Raw genomic sequence first — 16,283 nt, 5'->3', positions numbered from 1 at the left:
TTGTGCCTGCTTTGTTGCGAATGGTAAACAGGGGAGTAGAGCACAGAACTCTATCCTGAATATAAATATTCATTTGAATTAGACAAGACATCTCTGCTTCCTCGACATTTTACCCGTGCATTTTGTACGTGCATTCAGAGAACTAAGTAAATCTGGCTGCAATAGCGTTTCATTGGAACATTTTATTGAACAAAAAAACAAGCTTCATGTATGGCAGGATATAGAAAAAGGTATTGTAGTCTAAACACACTGCAGGAAGCTGGGGTCCAAGTAAGTCGGTCTAAAATCCTGTCTGACCTGTTTTTTCCTACAAAAACAAACACCAACCGGCATGTTACACTAGAAGCGCATGAATCGTTGCACACCCTATTCAATACTTGCAAATAAATTACTTGTTTTGTATAAAGACCATTGCTCTTTCTGCACCATTAAAAAAATTGAAATATATTACTCATGTCAACTTAAATCAGTCACCTCATAAACTAGAGTTTTTAAACCTGCGGAATGTGATTCATTGTGTGAAGCAAATGGGATATTTTTGAGAAAAAACATAGATTCACATCAGTTTGACGTTATTTCTGCTACGTACTAAAAACAGACATGCTTTCTCTTCAAAGTTATCCAGGGGGTTGATATTTGCTCCAGATTCATGAGAGAGTATGATTGTTCAAGGATGGGAATATTTACGAGATCCTGACAGAAATGTTGAAAACTACGATAATAAAATGAATAGCAAAATGTATTACTACACAATAACTAGTATATGTTCCAATGACTTATGTATTGCTTTAAAAAATTAACAACCTGGATCATTTGGATAACATGGGTAATTTAATGGATCTTTTGGGCAATTTAATGCAATGAGTTCTTTGAAGTTACCATCTGTGTTAAAAATATTAAACGCCCCCACATAAACCTGAGAGATGGAAGCAGGGGTGGCATAGTGGCGCAGCTAGTAAAGCTGCTGCCGCACAAAACCAGAGACCTGGGTTTGATCTTGACCTCGGTTGTTGTCTGTGGAGTTTGTAGGCTCTCCATGTGACCGTTTGCATTTCCTTTGACTGCCCCGGTTCCCCCCCACATCTCAAAGATCAGCGGATTTGTGTGTAAATTTTCCCAAGTGTGTAGGAATGCTAAAGTGTGTAGGATGCTAAAGTGGGATAACATAGAACTAATGTGAACAAGCGATGATTTGGATGGGCTGTAGGGCCTGTTTCTATGCTGTGTCTTTCAATCGATTAAGGGCAGCACAGTGGTGCAGTGGTAAAGTAGCTGCCTTACAATGCCAGAGACAGGGGTGTGATCCTGATTACGAGTGCTGTCTGTACAGAATTTGTACGTTCTCCCTGTGACCGCGTGGGCTTTCCTCCCACACTCCAAAGACATGCAGGTTTGAAGGTTAATTGGCTTTGGTAAAATTAGAAATTGTTCCGAGTGTGTAGGGTAGTATTAGTGTACGGGATGATTGCTGGTCGGTGTGGACTCAGTGGGCTGAAGAGACTGTTTCCACATTGTATCTCAGGTTTACAGTGGGCTAATGGGTCTACTGTACCATTCAATGCTAGTAATGCTGATGTTTTACTTCCATGTCACTCTCCAGCACTAATCCAGTATCCTTGCTTTTAATATCCAAAATATTATTTGATATCTTCTGTGAAAACGCTCAGCAACTGAACCTCCTTAGTCCCCTCGTATAAAGACTTTCAAATGTTCTCCGTCCTTGGTGAATTTAAGTCTTTGAGTCTGTGACCCCCTGATTCAGTTCACTGTATCCAGAGGAGCCATCATCCCAGAATACATTCTATCAACCTCATAAATGTGTATTTCTTCTTAACTCTAAAGATCCCTGTAAGCTCAGTGGACTTGATCTTTCCTTTTGGACAATCCTCCCTTTAACCCCTTCCCAATAACTTCACTGTACATCCCCTATTGCAAGTATACCTTCCTTGGCTAGGGAAACCAGATCATTACACATTATTTTAAGTGCAACGCAACCAGGGTTAGGCTCCCATACAGTTTATTAGAACATGGAACATTCTTTTCTTGTACTGAAATCTTGAAATAAAGATCTCAACCCAAAATTGATACATGCTGGAACAACTCGGCGGGGATGGGCTGCATCTGCAGAGAAGAAGTGCATGATGTTTCGGGTCAAGACCCAAGAAGGTCTCGTCCCGGAACGTCACCCATTCCTTCTCTCCAGAGATGCTGCCTGTCCCGCTGAGTTACTCCAACATTTTGTATCTATCTTCGGTGTAAACCAGCATCTGCAGTTCCTTCCTGCGCCTCTCAGCCCAAAATATCGTCAGTCCATTCCCTCCACAGATGCTGCCTAACCCACTGAATTCCTCCAGAACTTTTGTTTATTTTTGGTTATGATTCCAGCATCTGACCTATGGTTCCACATGCACTTTGTTTTCTTAAAACTTGTATGTTAACTTCAGTGACACATGCGCATGGATATCTGGGTCCCTGGGAGTACCTCTGTTTCAGTCTCTTGCCATCTAAAAGCATATTTTGCTTTTCTAAGTTTTCTGTCAAAGTAAAAATCCTCCTAAAAGGTCACAAAGTAACTTGGTGGGTCAGAAGGCATCTTTGGAGAACTTGGATAGATGACATTTTGGGTCAGGAGCCATCTGAAGAAAGGTCCCGATCCGAAATGACAACTATCCTAGATTCTCCAGAGATGCTGCCTGACCTGATGAGTTACTCCAGCACTTTCTGTCCTTTTGTGTAAACCAGTATCTGAGGTTCTGTGTTTCTAAATATCTTCAAGGAGACATGCCTTTTACAATCTTTTCACTTGTATTGATGTAATATTAGTGATATTCCACAAATAATTGAGGTATTTTCTGTCTCTTTTTTCAATCACCTGCCATTTGTGATGTGTTAATTCTAATCCAGAGGATGAATCTTCCCCTGGTGATTCCCGTCCCTTCCTTGGAGTAGGAGGATGAGGATGGGTTTCATTAGATCATACGAGGCCTTTGTCCAAATCTGTTTTAGGAGCTTAGGTAATCTGTTTAGGAGCTTGAGAGATACAAAGCTCAGAAGTTTGGCATGCACTGCAGTTCAATCGCAACACTGCTGCCAATGGAATGGGGTCACAAGAGACTGATGCTGGAAGATTGAGCAAGGATCAAACTGGAGGAACTTGGAGTACCCATCAGCTTACGGCAGGAAAATGACCAGGTGCATTACAGGTCATGGCTCTTCAGAGTGGTGGAGTAGAGGACAGAAAGCTGGTAGAAAGAGCTGAGGGGAGGGGGTAGGGTAAACAATAGGTGGATCCATCCAGTTAAGGAGTAGTTGAATGACAGATGAGTCAGGTGGTGGAGAAAATGGTGAAGATCGTAACAATGCCTAGAGGTGATGTGTCGAAGACAATAGTGTCGTTTTTATAGATACAGCGTGGAACTAGGCCCTTTGGCCCACCGAGGCCAGGCCGACCATCGATCACCTGTTCACATTAATTCTATCCAACACACTGGTCATTTTACAGAAGCCAATTAACCTACAAACCCACCTATATTTGGGATGTGGGAGGCACCCAGAGAAATCCCACAGGGTCCCAGGGAGAAGGTACAAACTCCACACAGGCATCACCCAAGGTCAGGATCGAACACAGGTCTCTGGTGCTGTGAGGCAGCAAGTCTACTGCTGTGCCACTGTACTGTCCCAACAATAGGGTGCTGAGGTTGAAGTTTTGATCAGGAAGAAAGGTGGAGAGATGGTGGGCAGAAGTGAATGGGTGCGTTGGGGAGAGGGAAATAGAGGGGACCTGGACTAGGTTGGGATGGAAGATAAGTGTTAAGAGGGGAAGGAAACTGTATTGCATTGGAAAGTAAGGTGTGGGGGAAATGGGAACATTGCATTTTCCTGCTATTGGGTTGTAGGCAACCTAAACGGAATACAAGGTGCAGTTCTTGCAGTTTGCATATAACCTCACTCTGACAGTGGAAACGGCTAAGGACAGATGGGTGGTACAAACAGATGCAGCCAGACCCACAAAGTTCCGAACATGGTTTGTTTTTGCAATCATTGGAATCGATTGGTTTATTGCCAATTTGAACTCCTATGCATTTAGTTCCTTACGACATGCCTGAGGATCTGCCAGAACGACTATCTCCACAGCAAGTTTACACCGCTCCATCTCCCCAAGAGCTTGCGGATGGATATTTTCCAGCTTGGGAGATTTGTCGAAAAAAAATATTCTTAATTTCTTTATGGTCTTTGTGGTAGCAGCACAGTGGCAGAACGATAGACTTGCTGCCTTGCAAGAGCCAGAGACCTGGGATTTAGATGAGGGGGGGGGGAAGAAGGAACCCGAGGGGTAACCTTTTTACACAAAAGGGTGGTAGGTGTATGGAACGAGCTGCCGGAGAAGATATGTGTAAGAATGAACTACAGATGCTGGTTTACACCAAAGATAGACGCAAAAAGCTCGAGTAACTCGGGGTCAGACAGTATCTCTGGAGAAGAGTCCATGACATTTTGGGTCAAGACCCTTCTTCAGACCGTATTCCTTTTCTCCAGAGATGCTGCCTGACCTGCTGAGTTACTCCAGCTGTTTGTGTCTGCCTGTCGGAGGAGAAGATAATTGAGGCAGATGCCATCTGCCATCAATTAAAAAATGTTTTGACAGACACATGGATCGGATAGGTTTAGAGGGCCAATGCAGGCAGGTGGGACTAGTGTAGATGGGGCATGTTAGTTGGTGTGGGCAAGTTGGGCTGGAGGGCCAGTTTCCACGCTGCATGACTATTAAACTGCTAATTTTCAAATGATGGTGAGTGGAGTATGTGTTGGGGAAAAGAAGAGCATGTTATGTTTCTCATGATCAGCATTTACCACAGGGTCAAGCAAGAATTGGCTTCATATGCTCTCTAGAACTTTAATTACTGCTTCCCTACCTCCTTCCCACATTTCCATGGGATGCACTACCCAGGAGGTCTGCGGGTCGGGCAGCATCTCTGAAGAACATGGATAGGTGACATTTTGGGTCTGGGCCCCTCTTCAAACTGATTGCGGTGGGGGTGGGGGGCAGGGAGAACGTTTGAAGAGAGGTGGGGGGGGCAAGAGAATGTCTGATGCAGACGAGGGGAATTATTGATAGGCAGATGGTTGGACAAAGGCTAGAGATGCATAGACAAAGTGTGAGATAAGGATAGAAAAAGATCCAAAGTATAAAACCAGTAAAATTTTGTGTAAAAAAAACCTGAGTTGCCTAAAATAGGTAAAGAATCTTCCTCTTCCTATTGTGAGGTAAATATGGGTCATTGAACCCACAGAGTAAATTCTTCAGCATGGTGGCGCTGCAGTAGATGTGCTGCCTTACAGCGCCAGAGACCCGGGTTTGATCCTGACTATGGGTACTGTCTGTACGGAGTTTGTACGTTCTCCCTGTGACTGAGTGAGTTTTCACTGGGTGGTTCGGTTACCTCCCACACTCCAAAAACATATACGTTTGTAGGTTAATTAGGATTGGCAAGAATTGTATATTGTCCCTAGTGTGTAGGATAGTGCTAGTGTGTGGGGATCGCTGGTCGGTGCAGATGTGGTGGGCTGAAGGGCCTGTTTCCTAAATTGTATATCTAAACTAAAATTGGAAAAAAAGATTTACTCTGCTGCAGGTAAAAAAAAATATTTAGCAGTCCGAATTGGTTCCATAATTTTTCACACTAATTCATGTAAAATATGCATGATGCCTGACCCGCTGAGTACTCCAGCATCTGCAGTTTATTGTGTCTCAAGGGAAATATCTACAGAAAGAGTCATAGAGTAATACAGTGTGGAAACAGGCCCTTCGGCCCAACTCGCCCACACCGGCCAACATTGTGCCAGCTACCCTAGTCCCACTTGCCTGCGCTTGGTCCATACCCCTCCAAACCTGACTTATCCATGAACCTGTCCAACTGTTTCTTAAACGATGGGATAGTCCCAGCCTCAACTACCTCCTCTGGCAGCTTGTTCCATACACCTACCACCCTCGGTTTTCCCCTTCACCTTGAGCCTATGTCCTCTGGTCCTCGAATCCCCTACTTTGGGTAAAAGACTCTGTGCATCTACCCAATCTATTCCTCTCATGATTTTGTATACCTTTATAAGATCCCCCATGGAGCGTACGAGGATGAGGGAATGGAGACTCGGCCTACTCAATCTTTCCCTATAGCTCACCACCCTCTAGTCCTGGCAACATCCTCGTAAATCTTTTCTGAACCCTTTCAAGCTTGACAATATCTTTCCCATAACATGGTGCCCAGAACTAAACACAATATTCTAAATGGGGTCTCACCAACGTCTTATACAACTGCAACATGACCTCCCAACTTCTACACTCAATACTCTGACTGATGAAGGCCAAAGTGCCAAAAGTCTTTTTGACCATGTCAAGATGAGTTAGTCTTTATGTTTTGCTCAAGATTCCAGCATCTGCAGTTCTTTGCGTCTGAAGTCAGTCATACAGCATGGAAGATAGACACAAAATCAGAATCTTTGGAGAGAAGGAATTGGTGATCCTCCTTCCTCTGCCCGCTGAGAGTTCAGGACTGCTCTCCAGAGATGCTGCCTGTCCCGCTGAGTTACTTTAGCATTTTGTGTCTTTCTTCGATTTAAACCAGCATCTGCAGTTCCTTCCTACTCTTACAGCATGGAAACAGGCCCAACTTGGCCAACTTGTTCCATCTACACTAGCCCCATCTCTCTGTATTTGGCCCATATCCCTCCAAATCTGTCCGATCCAAGTACCAGTCTAATTGTTTCTTAAACATTGCAATATCCCTGTCCCAACTACCTCTTCTGGCAGCTTATTCCATGCACCCACCACCTTTTGCGTGAAAATGTCACCCCTCTGGTTCTTAATAAACCTTTTCCCCTTCATTGTAAACCAATGTCCTCTGGTTCTCGATACTCCTACTGTGGGCAAGAGACTCTGCATCTACCCGATCTGTTCCTCCCATCTCACTCTCAGAAAAGTAAATCATCTTATTGTGACATTGTTTTCTTATGTTTTACAGCATTGATAAAATCTCCAAGATCTCATCTCCTGTGTTGATCATCCATGGAACGGAGGATGAGGTGATCGACTTCTCTCATGGCCTGGCATTGTATGAGCGTTGCATTAAAGCAGTGGAGCCACTGTGGGTGGAAGGGGCTGGTCACAATGACATTGAACTATACAGCCAATACCTGGAGCGTCTCCGAAAGTTTATCTCTTATGAACTGGTCAATGTGCAACGGAATTGAATGTAACCAAGAACAAACATTTTGGAAAGTCTATTTTTTCAGGAGAACTTTGGGTAGTATTGGAAACACAAACACAACCATGATTTTTTTTTTAATTCACATTGGGTGCTAGTGCAGGTAAAGCATAGAAAACAAATGTGATGCAACAATTATTCTTGAGTATTTTGCTAATTATTTACAACCATAGTACGTTGTTGCTTTTCTATCTGTAAGGAGTTTGTGGGGTTGAAGCCAGAGTAAAGGTGAATTTGTTCCTTGTGAGATGAGGCCCTTTAAATGCAATCCATTTGGTCATTTTGGCTATTATTTTTTTTTAAAGAACTCTGGTGTATTTAGAACGGGTTTTACTCTTCACACCACATGAAGTTATTGTGTCACTATTTTAAGATGTGGAAAATATCAAAGAAGTGAAGAGATTGTTTTCTCAAAAAAAATTAGCCAAAAAATACCATAAATTGCATTGCAAATTTCTGCTCTTACAAGCCCAGTCCATTCTAGTGTTTTCTTGTCCCTTTATTATTGGGTGTGTTTATCTGTCCTCTTGATATCAGCTTGTGATGTATGATAGACTCTCCCATACTCCAACGTAAACTGCCATCTCTCTACTCCATTTACACGTTTTGGTAGCATGAGGTAGAAATGGGAGTTAGGTGTGATTATTACTGGAAAAAAGCAGCCATTTTTGTGATAGAAAGAAATCATGAGTGTGGAGGAACAAGCTTGAATCAAATGTGGCAGGTTGAGCGGAAAATAATCGACATTCACCAAAATGTATTTAACAAACTTGGTTTGGTTTAAAGCTGTGAATGTTTGGTTAGTTTTGCAGATCTTTGTACCAAAGTAGGTGCATATTACTGCTTCTGCCATTCCTAGCTAAAGGTGAGGATTATTCGTTGTCGGATGGGATATATTTTCAATGTTATGCGTAGCTGGATGTGCAGAGCATTGGTGTTTTACACAGCACAGATTGAATGCTGTGGAAAAGTTTGGGGGGAATGAGATATTGGCAGCAACTTGGTAGCTCCAGTAAAGTTGAAATGTTGATGCTTGTGGCCTTCATATTGTATGACAAGCTGTTCAAAGTAACCAATATTAAGTGGATTTTGAGATCCAACGATGAAATTTCCCTTGATGGTTCAGTGGTAAATATACTGCACAGCTTCAAACTGAGCCATACAAACCTTCCTTGATCTGAGCATGTGCTGAATTAGCTGATCTCGGCTGAAACAAGGTTAGAGAAATCAGAAATGTGAGGGAGGGAGGGGGGGGGGGGGGGGGGGGGGGGGGGGGGGGGGGGGGGGGGGGGGTGGGCTTGGGCTTCCACTCCTGAAGGGTTTCCAAGTAATTTTTTGTGAGATATTGTACTAATCTGTGGGCGTTAGGTGAGGATAGGATGAAGCATGGCTCCGATTTTCCAACTCTCCTTTCTTCCCCTCCCATCCGAACATGGTCCTTGCGTTGGTCACTTGGATGAGGTGAGGGCAACATTGCATGTGAAACTGACCCAGCATGAGTCGGGTGCTTTCAGGAGAGGAACGAACAAAACCGGAGAGGCGGGGAAGCAACAAAACCATTTTGTACTTGTTAACACTCAGCAAGATGAAATCCTAAAAGTTATCTTGAAAGATCGCCTGAATGATAGACATGACTGTAATATAATGAACAGAATGATTATCTATAAGTGTACAGTAAATCAGTTTTAAATCTACACTACTGCTTGTTCACATTATATTGAATGGACTATTTGTAATTTTTCTTTTGCAATCTGCAAACACTAGAACCCGGAGCTGATATTCACCAAATTAATAAACGTCAGCAAATAGCAGAGCTGGAGGTGATGTAAAGCAGGATCTTCAACCAGATTTATGAGGAGCCTAGCATGGCTAGATTCAAAGAAAGCCAGATCTAATCCAGTTTCCCAGCCTGTGCTGAGACTGCTTTCTTTTTTTTAACTCCATTGGGTTATCATTGCAAAAGGTCAACCAACTTTCCTCCTCCTGGTTACTTCTCCAATGCCTTTCCAGAACGCCTGAGTGGCTGACTTTGATTGAGGGCAGAATCCGACTCGCTTGTGAGGCCTATAATGTTGAGTGGTTTGGTGAAACTCCACCATCTGGGCCCACAGGAGGATTGGTCGGCCGAGTTACCAAAACGGTGCTTGTAAAACAAAGTTCAACACTTGTTAGCAAACGAGAGGAGAACAATTGGGACGGGAGGGAAGAAGTATCAAATTTCAAAATGTCACAGACTCAAACCAGTGTCCAAATAATCACTTAAAACATTAGCAGAATATTGCTTAGTTTGCTTTTTTAACTTGGTGTGTTTTAAACGGGATAAACCCTCTGTTAAAATTGCAGACAGAGCAAAGATAGACAAATGAATTAACCACTTTGTGCGTTCCACAAGCTACTTTCTAGTCTGAAGTTAATTGCAATCGGGTGTGGGGAGGGGAGAATCCTCTCTTGCTTCTGGGATTTTGTGATGCTCTTTGTAACCTCTATCAGCACCTTCATATTATGAGCATTATAGTTAATAAATTCTGATATGCCCAGTATCAGAAGTTGGAAATGATTTAAATAGAACATTGGCTCCAAGGTCAAATGGATTTTTACTTGATTGTTAATGCACATCTCTAAATCTTTATATTGAATGAGTAGTGAAAAGGTGGTGGAGGAAAGAGGGGTGAGAATTCCAATGCTTTACTCCCAGGTGAGAACTGGGGCTGTAGGTTACCCAACTGGGCAATTGCAAGCTGAGAGTATGCATTTTTGCAATATGCTATCCCTGTATATACCCAGGAGTGGTACAATGAATGTCTTGCCCCTAACATAATACTTTTTTTTTCCATGTTCAATACGTAATAGACATGCAATGGTAACAGTGCAATCATCAATAAAGGTGGCGATATGGAAGCCAAACATACAGTGAATGTAAATGTTTATCATCTGTACATTTTGGTCACCTCATGTCCTTTTCCCTTTGAGGCTGCTGTTGGCAACCTTGCCACTGGATTGTTCTCTATTTTGAAGCAATTACTGTTTGCACCAACAACAAAAAAAAAATCTCTTAATTGCAACTTATATTAAATGTATTTAACTGAAAATTTAAAAACAAATGTTGACAAAGGAGTTATTCTATTATTTTGTAGTGGGAGTTCTGGTAACACTGTATGGTCCTTGCATTGGTACTGAAGAGCCAGCCTCCATGTGGAAGAAAATGGCTCATTACTTGCTGTTGTTTATAGAGTGGTACTGTATTGATTCCAGCTCTTCCTATGACCCTAATAGCCAAGAAAGCACACCAACGCTTCTACTTGTTTATAAGGCTTGGGAAGTTCAGCATGTCGCCAACAACTCTCACCAACTTGTACAGGTGTGCCTTAGAACACATTTAATTGGGATGCATCACAGTATGTATGGTCAGGAACAGCTCCATCAAAGACCGCAAGAAATGGCAGAGTTGTGAATTCAGCCAAAACGCAAACCAATGTCCCTTCCATTCCTTGTTCTCCAGAGATGCTGCCTGACCTCGCACTGCCTCAGCAAGGCCACCAGCATAATCACGGACCAATCTCACCCTGCTCACGCCACTCTCCCATCAGGCACGAGGTACTGAGGTGTGAAAACGCACACCTCCAGATGCAGGAACCGTTTCTTCCTGAATCCTTGGGAAACTGAAGCATCCTATCACCAACTACAGAGCAGTCCTCTCCTCCTATCTACCCAATTGGAGACTTCTAACTATCTTTAATCATGCTGGACTTGATCTTACACCAAATGTTATGCTTTTTATCCTATATCTGTACACTGTGGACAGCCTGATTGTAATCGTGTAGTCTGTTACCTGACTGGATAGCATGCAGCAAATTAGCTTTCACTGTACCTCGGTACGCGTGGAAATAATAATAAACTAGACTAACTAACTACCTAAAGATATATTAGGAGAATCCAAAGCACTGGGTATTCCTTATGGAAGTGATTGGGTGTCCTTGGCTGTATTCACAACATTGAACAATGGGCTTATCAATGAGATAGGTTTGAGGATGCTTATTTATACTCTCATCTGCAGTGTTTTGGCTCAGTAAAAAATCTTGAAATTAGGGTTTCACACAAAGGGTGGTGGATGTATGGCAGAGCTGCCAGAGGAGGTGGTTAAGGCAGGGACTTGCAATTTTTAAGAAACAATTAGACAGGTACATAGATTGGACTGGTTTTGAGGCATATGGGCCAAACACTGGCAGGCGGGACGTGTAGATAAGACATGTTGGTTGGTGACTCTTATGACAAACAAGAGTTTGGAAATGCAAGTCACATTGACTTAGACTTAGATTCAGTTCCTCCCACACTGAGTGCATTGGGCAGCAAGCTTTCACCATTCTATTGGAATATAACAATTAGTTGGGATAACTTGATCCTAATTCCCGGCTCTTATCTCTAGGCTGGATTCATAGGACAGTCAAAATGTGGAGGGAGGAATTTCAGATGCTGTTTTATACTGAAGATAGATGAGGCCTCTACAGATATCTGCAGAGCCACTAGTAAACCACCTTATGGATAGGACAGTCATACTCGTTTCAAATGACCGCCGATGATGAAATGAGGATGGGTTCCGAAATGAAACATCACCAATTTGTTTCTCCAGTGATGCTGCTTGACCCATTGAGTTACTCCAGCATTGTGTGTCTGCCGAGGAGCAGATATTGATTTAGATGAAAAAAAGAAACTGCTCGGCCGCTACAAAAAGATCCAGCTGGTCGGCATTGTAAACTTGTATTCAGGTCCTGCTGTAACACATGGTAACCACCTTCTATGATGCCAGCTATATCAGTGTCATCTGCAAACATAATAACCGTGCATTATGCATTCTCATCCAAATTGTATATACAGGTGATGAACAACAATAGGCCCAGACCAATCCCAGTGGAACACCACTTGTCACAGGCTTCCAGTCTAAAAAGAACCTTCCACCATCACCCTCTGCTCCCTACCATTAATACAATTATGTATCCAGTTTACTGAACAGTGACACAGTGGTAGATATAGGCGCTACGGATGCTCAGCAGTTGAGTTGCCTTATTTCCGGTTTCGAGACCTGGTTTCGCAACTGACTACAGGTGCTTGTCTGTACCTAGTTTGTACATTCTCTCCATGACCTACATGGGTTTTCTCATGGATCTCCGGTTTCCTCCCACACTAGAATGGCTAATTGGCTTGGTAAAATTGTCAATTGTCCATAGTGAGTAGTATAACACTGGTCAGCGTGGACTCAGTGGGCCAAAGGGACTGTTACCGCGCTGTAAACTAAACCCCCTGCCTCGCAGCACTTGAGACCCGGGTTCGATCTTGACTACTGGTGCGGTGTGGGTGGAGTTTGTACGTTCTCCCTTTGACCACGTGGGTTTTCTCCGGATGCTTCGGTTAACTTCCACATTCCAAAGATCCCAGGATTGAGTGGGTTAATCTATGATGAGCGTTTGTCGGCACTGGACTTTACATGGGCGGAAATCGGGGGGGGGGGGGTTGGTTGGGGGGACACATCTCTCGCGTGTTTTGTAATCCGGATTTTGAAATTCGGTGAAAGAAAAAATTAAAATCTCCGTTTTCCGCAAGACAGTGGGGGTTTAGCATTTGTTAAATGTCACTATTAACATGATGTGTCACCAATTGTGTTTTGACCTTCAAGTATTACTGAAGGTATTCACAGAGAATTTCTTAAAGCTGTCTGATGCAGGTACAATCACCATTTGAACTAATTGAATGTATTGGTGGATGGGAAAGATTTAAACGGATATCGGATTTAAACGGGTCTGGTCATTAAGGGCGAGTTTCCTGGCTGGCTTGCAGGTAAGTCCCTCATTCACAGTCACTCACTTTATTTAGTATGCTTTTCCCATCTCTCTCTATCTCCCCCCTCCAAGATTGGTTCTTCTGTTTGCCTTTATTTGCATCAGTTTTATTTAAGTGTTATTTATCACATTGTAGCTTTTGAAAGATTCAAGCGGGCATCAGACGTTTTCTAAGGGCAGAATTGGCCCATTAGCAGGGCCTTACATCGCCCGGTGTGGCTTAAAATCAAACTGCTGCGTCGAGGCGATCGAGGCTCCCGATGTTGAAGCCGCGATCGAGGCTCCCGATGTTGAAGCTGGCCGATTTTAGGCTGAAAGGCCACGATTCAATCCCCACGATTCGGGGCAAACAAAACTGTTGTTCTGGAGTTCAGAGTCGGTCTCCAACCAGGTCAGCTCCCGATGTAACCATCCACAGGGCCCACGGCTGAAGCCTCCAAAGGTTCACACGCGTGTGCTCGCGCGGCCACCAAGAAATTGTGCCCCCCCCCCCCAAAATTGTGGCCCTCTCATGTTTTGATGGCGATTTCCGCCCCTAATAGAAGAATGAGGTGAGACCTCATTCAAACATTCAGAATTGTGAAAGGCTAGGATAGAGTGGATGTGGAGTGGATGTTTCCACTAATGGGAGAGTCCAGGACTAGAGGCCATGGCCTCAGAATTAAAGTACATTCTTTTGGGAAGGAAATTAGGAGACATTTATTTATTTAGTCAGAGGGTGTTGAATCTGTGGAATTGTTTGCTGCAGAAGGCTGAGGAAGCCTAGTCAGTGGATATATTTAAGGCAGAGATGGATAGATTTTTGATTAGTACAGTTGTCAGGTTATGGGAGAAGGCAGGAGAATGGGGTTAGGAGGGAGAGGTAGATTAGTCATGATTGAATGATGGAGTAGACTTGATGGGCTGAATGGCCTAATTCTACTCCTATCACTTATGACCTTATACGCAGGTTTGTAGATTAATTGGATTCTGTAAATTGCCTCGAGTGTGTAGGATACGAAATTGGGATAATGTAGGAATAGTGTACGCTGATCGGTCGGGCGAACTCCATGTGCTGAAACGTCTGTTTCCATGCTAAACTAAACTAAAAGGTAGCTTTCCCCGGATCCAATGTGAACTAACATTTCAGACTAGCTAACCATGACTTTATCAAAGGGCGTGCCAGAGTTCATGTCGGCAACGTCCACTTCCATGCCCTCAACAGCTCCATCCAAGACCACAAGAAATTGCAGTGAGCTGTGGACGCAGGCCAGTCCATAACGCAAACCAACCTCCCTTCCAATCTGCACTTCACACTGCCTCGGCAAGGCCATCAACATAATCATGGACCAGTTTCACCCTGGTCACTCCCTCAGGCAAAAGGTACAGAAGTGGGAAAACGCACACCTCCAGATTCAGGGACAGTTTCTTCCCAGCTGTTCGAAGGAGACTGAACCATCCTATCACCAACTAGAGAACTATCCTCGCCTCCCATCTACTCCACTGGAGATCTTCAACCTATCTTTAATCGGATTTTACTGGACTTTATCTTGCACTAAACGGTGTACCCTTTATCCTGTATCTGTACACTGGACGGCTTAATTGTAACTGTCCTCCTGGTTACCTCTTTAGTTTTGTGAGCCACTATTGCCACGCACAACCGTGCCGATGAGTCAGGAATCCAGAGTGTTTACTTGTCACATGTTCTGGGATAAACTACTTAATTGCTGCGGCTTTACAGGCATATTAAACACAACACCACCCTCAATTATCAATTATTCCAAGAAAAGGGCTGCCATATAGAAAGCCAAAGTATGCAATGTAATCTTAGTGTGCAAAGTCCAGAGTGGTTTGGTGCTGAGTTAGAGTTATGCAGGGCGGTTCTGTGACTGTGAAGGTTAATGTGAAAAACTGTTCTTGAACCTGGAGGGAACGGCTCTCTTTATCACCTTCCCTAGAGTAGCAGCAAGGTGATAGTCTTTGATATGAGCTGCCATCTTCTGGCAGCGCTACTTGTAGATTCCTTCGATGATGGGTAGGTCAATACTTGCGATCGATCAGTGAAGAAGGGTCTCAACCCAAAACGTCATCCATTCCTTCTCTCCACAGATGCAACCAATCCGGCTGAGTTACTCCAGCATTTTGTGTGTATCTTCGGTTTAATTCAACATCTTCAGTTCCTTCCTACACATGGATCAGGTAATATTCACCATTTTCAGCAGCCTCTTTCATTGTTGAGCATTTGAATTACTGAGCCAGGTTGTAATGCAGCCAGTTGGTATGTTCTCCATTGTACATCTACAGAGGTAAACAGGCTCTTTGGCCCACTGAGTCTGTGCTTGGGTGAGTGGGCAGATGCATGGCAGGTGCAGTTTAATGTGGATAAATGTGATGTTATTGACTTTGGTGGCAAGAACAATAGAGCAGATTACAACGAGATCTGGGTGTCCTTGTTCTCTGAAAGTAAGCATGCAGATACAGCAGTCAGTGAAGAAAGCTAATGGCATGTTGGCCTTTATAACAAGAGTTGAGTAAAGGAGCAAACAAGTTCTTCTGCAACTGTACAGGGCCCAGGTGAGACCACATGTGGAGTATTGTGTGCAGTTTTAGTCTCCAAATTTCTTGCTATTGAGGGAGTGCAGCGTAGGTTCGCAAGGTTAATTCCCGGGATGGCGGGACTGTCATATTCTGAGAGAATGGAGCGGCTGGGCTTGTACACTGGAATTTAGAAGCATGAGAGGGGATCATATTGAAACACATAAGATTATTAAGGGATTAGACACACTAGAGGGAGGAAACTTGTCCCCGATGTTGCAGGAGTCCAGAACCAGGGCCCACAGTTTAAGAATAAGGAGTAGGCCATTCAGGACGGAGATGAGGAAAAACGTTTTCACCGAAAGTGTTGTGAGTCTGTGGAATTCTCTACCTCAGAAGGCAGTGGAGGCTGATTCTTTGGATGTTTTCAAGAGAGAGTTAGATAGAGCTCTTAAAGATAGCAGAGTCAAGGGATATAGAAACATAGAAAATAGATGCAGGAGTAGGCCATTTGGCCCTTCGAGCCTGCACTGTCATTCAATATGATCATGGCTGATCATCCAACTCAGTATCCTGTACCTGCCTTCTCTCCATACCCCCTGATCCCTTTAGCCACAAGGGCCACATCTAACCCTCTTAAATATAGCCAATGAACTGGCCTCAAATACCTTCTGTGGCA

The 16,283-nt window shown here is 43.6% G+C and overlaps 1 protein-coding gene across 1 annotated transcript in view; it reads left to right on the top strand.

Annotated features, from left to right (window-relative positions):
* The window catches only part of LOC129711373 (alpha/beta hydrolase domain-containing protein 17B-like), a 72,893-nt gene extending 62,533 nt beyond the window's left edge, over nucleotides 1–10,360 (top strand). Inside the window, exon 4 of the mRNA XM_055658991.1 lies at nucleotides 7,017–10,360. Coding sequence (XP_055514966.1) covers nucleotides 7,017–7,245 — 229 coding nt within the window. The 3' untranslated portion in view covers nucleotides 7,246–10,360. The remainder of the gene's footprint in view (nucleotides 1–7,016) is intronic.
* The last annotated feature ends 5,923 nt before the right edge of the window (nucleotides 10,361–16,283 follow it).

Source organism: Leucoraja erinacea, chromosome 29, assembly GCF_028641065.1.
Source record: "Leucoraja erinacea ecotype New England chromosome 29, Leri_hhj_1, whole genome shotgun sequence".
NCBI classification, from domain to species: domain Eukaryota; kingdom Metazoa; phylum Chordata; class Chondrichthyes; order Rajiformes; family Rajidae; genus Leucoraja; species Leucoraja erinaceus.
The sequence above is the reverse complement of the archived record's forward strand: the minus strand, read 5'-3'. Positions and strand labels throughout refer to the sequence as shown.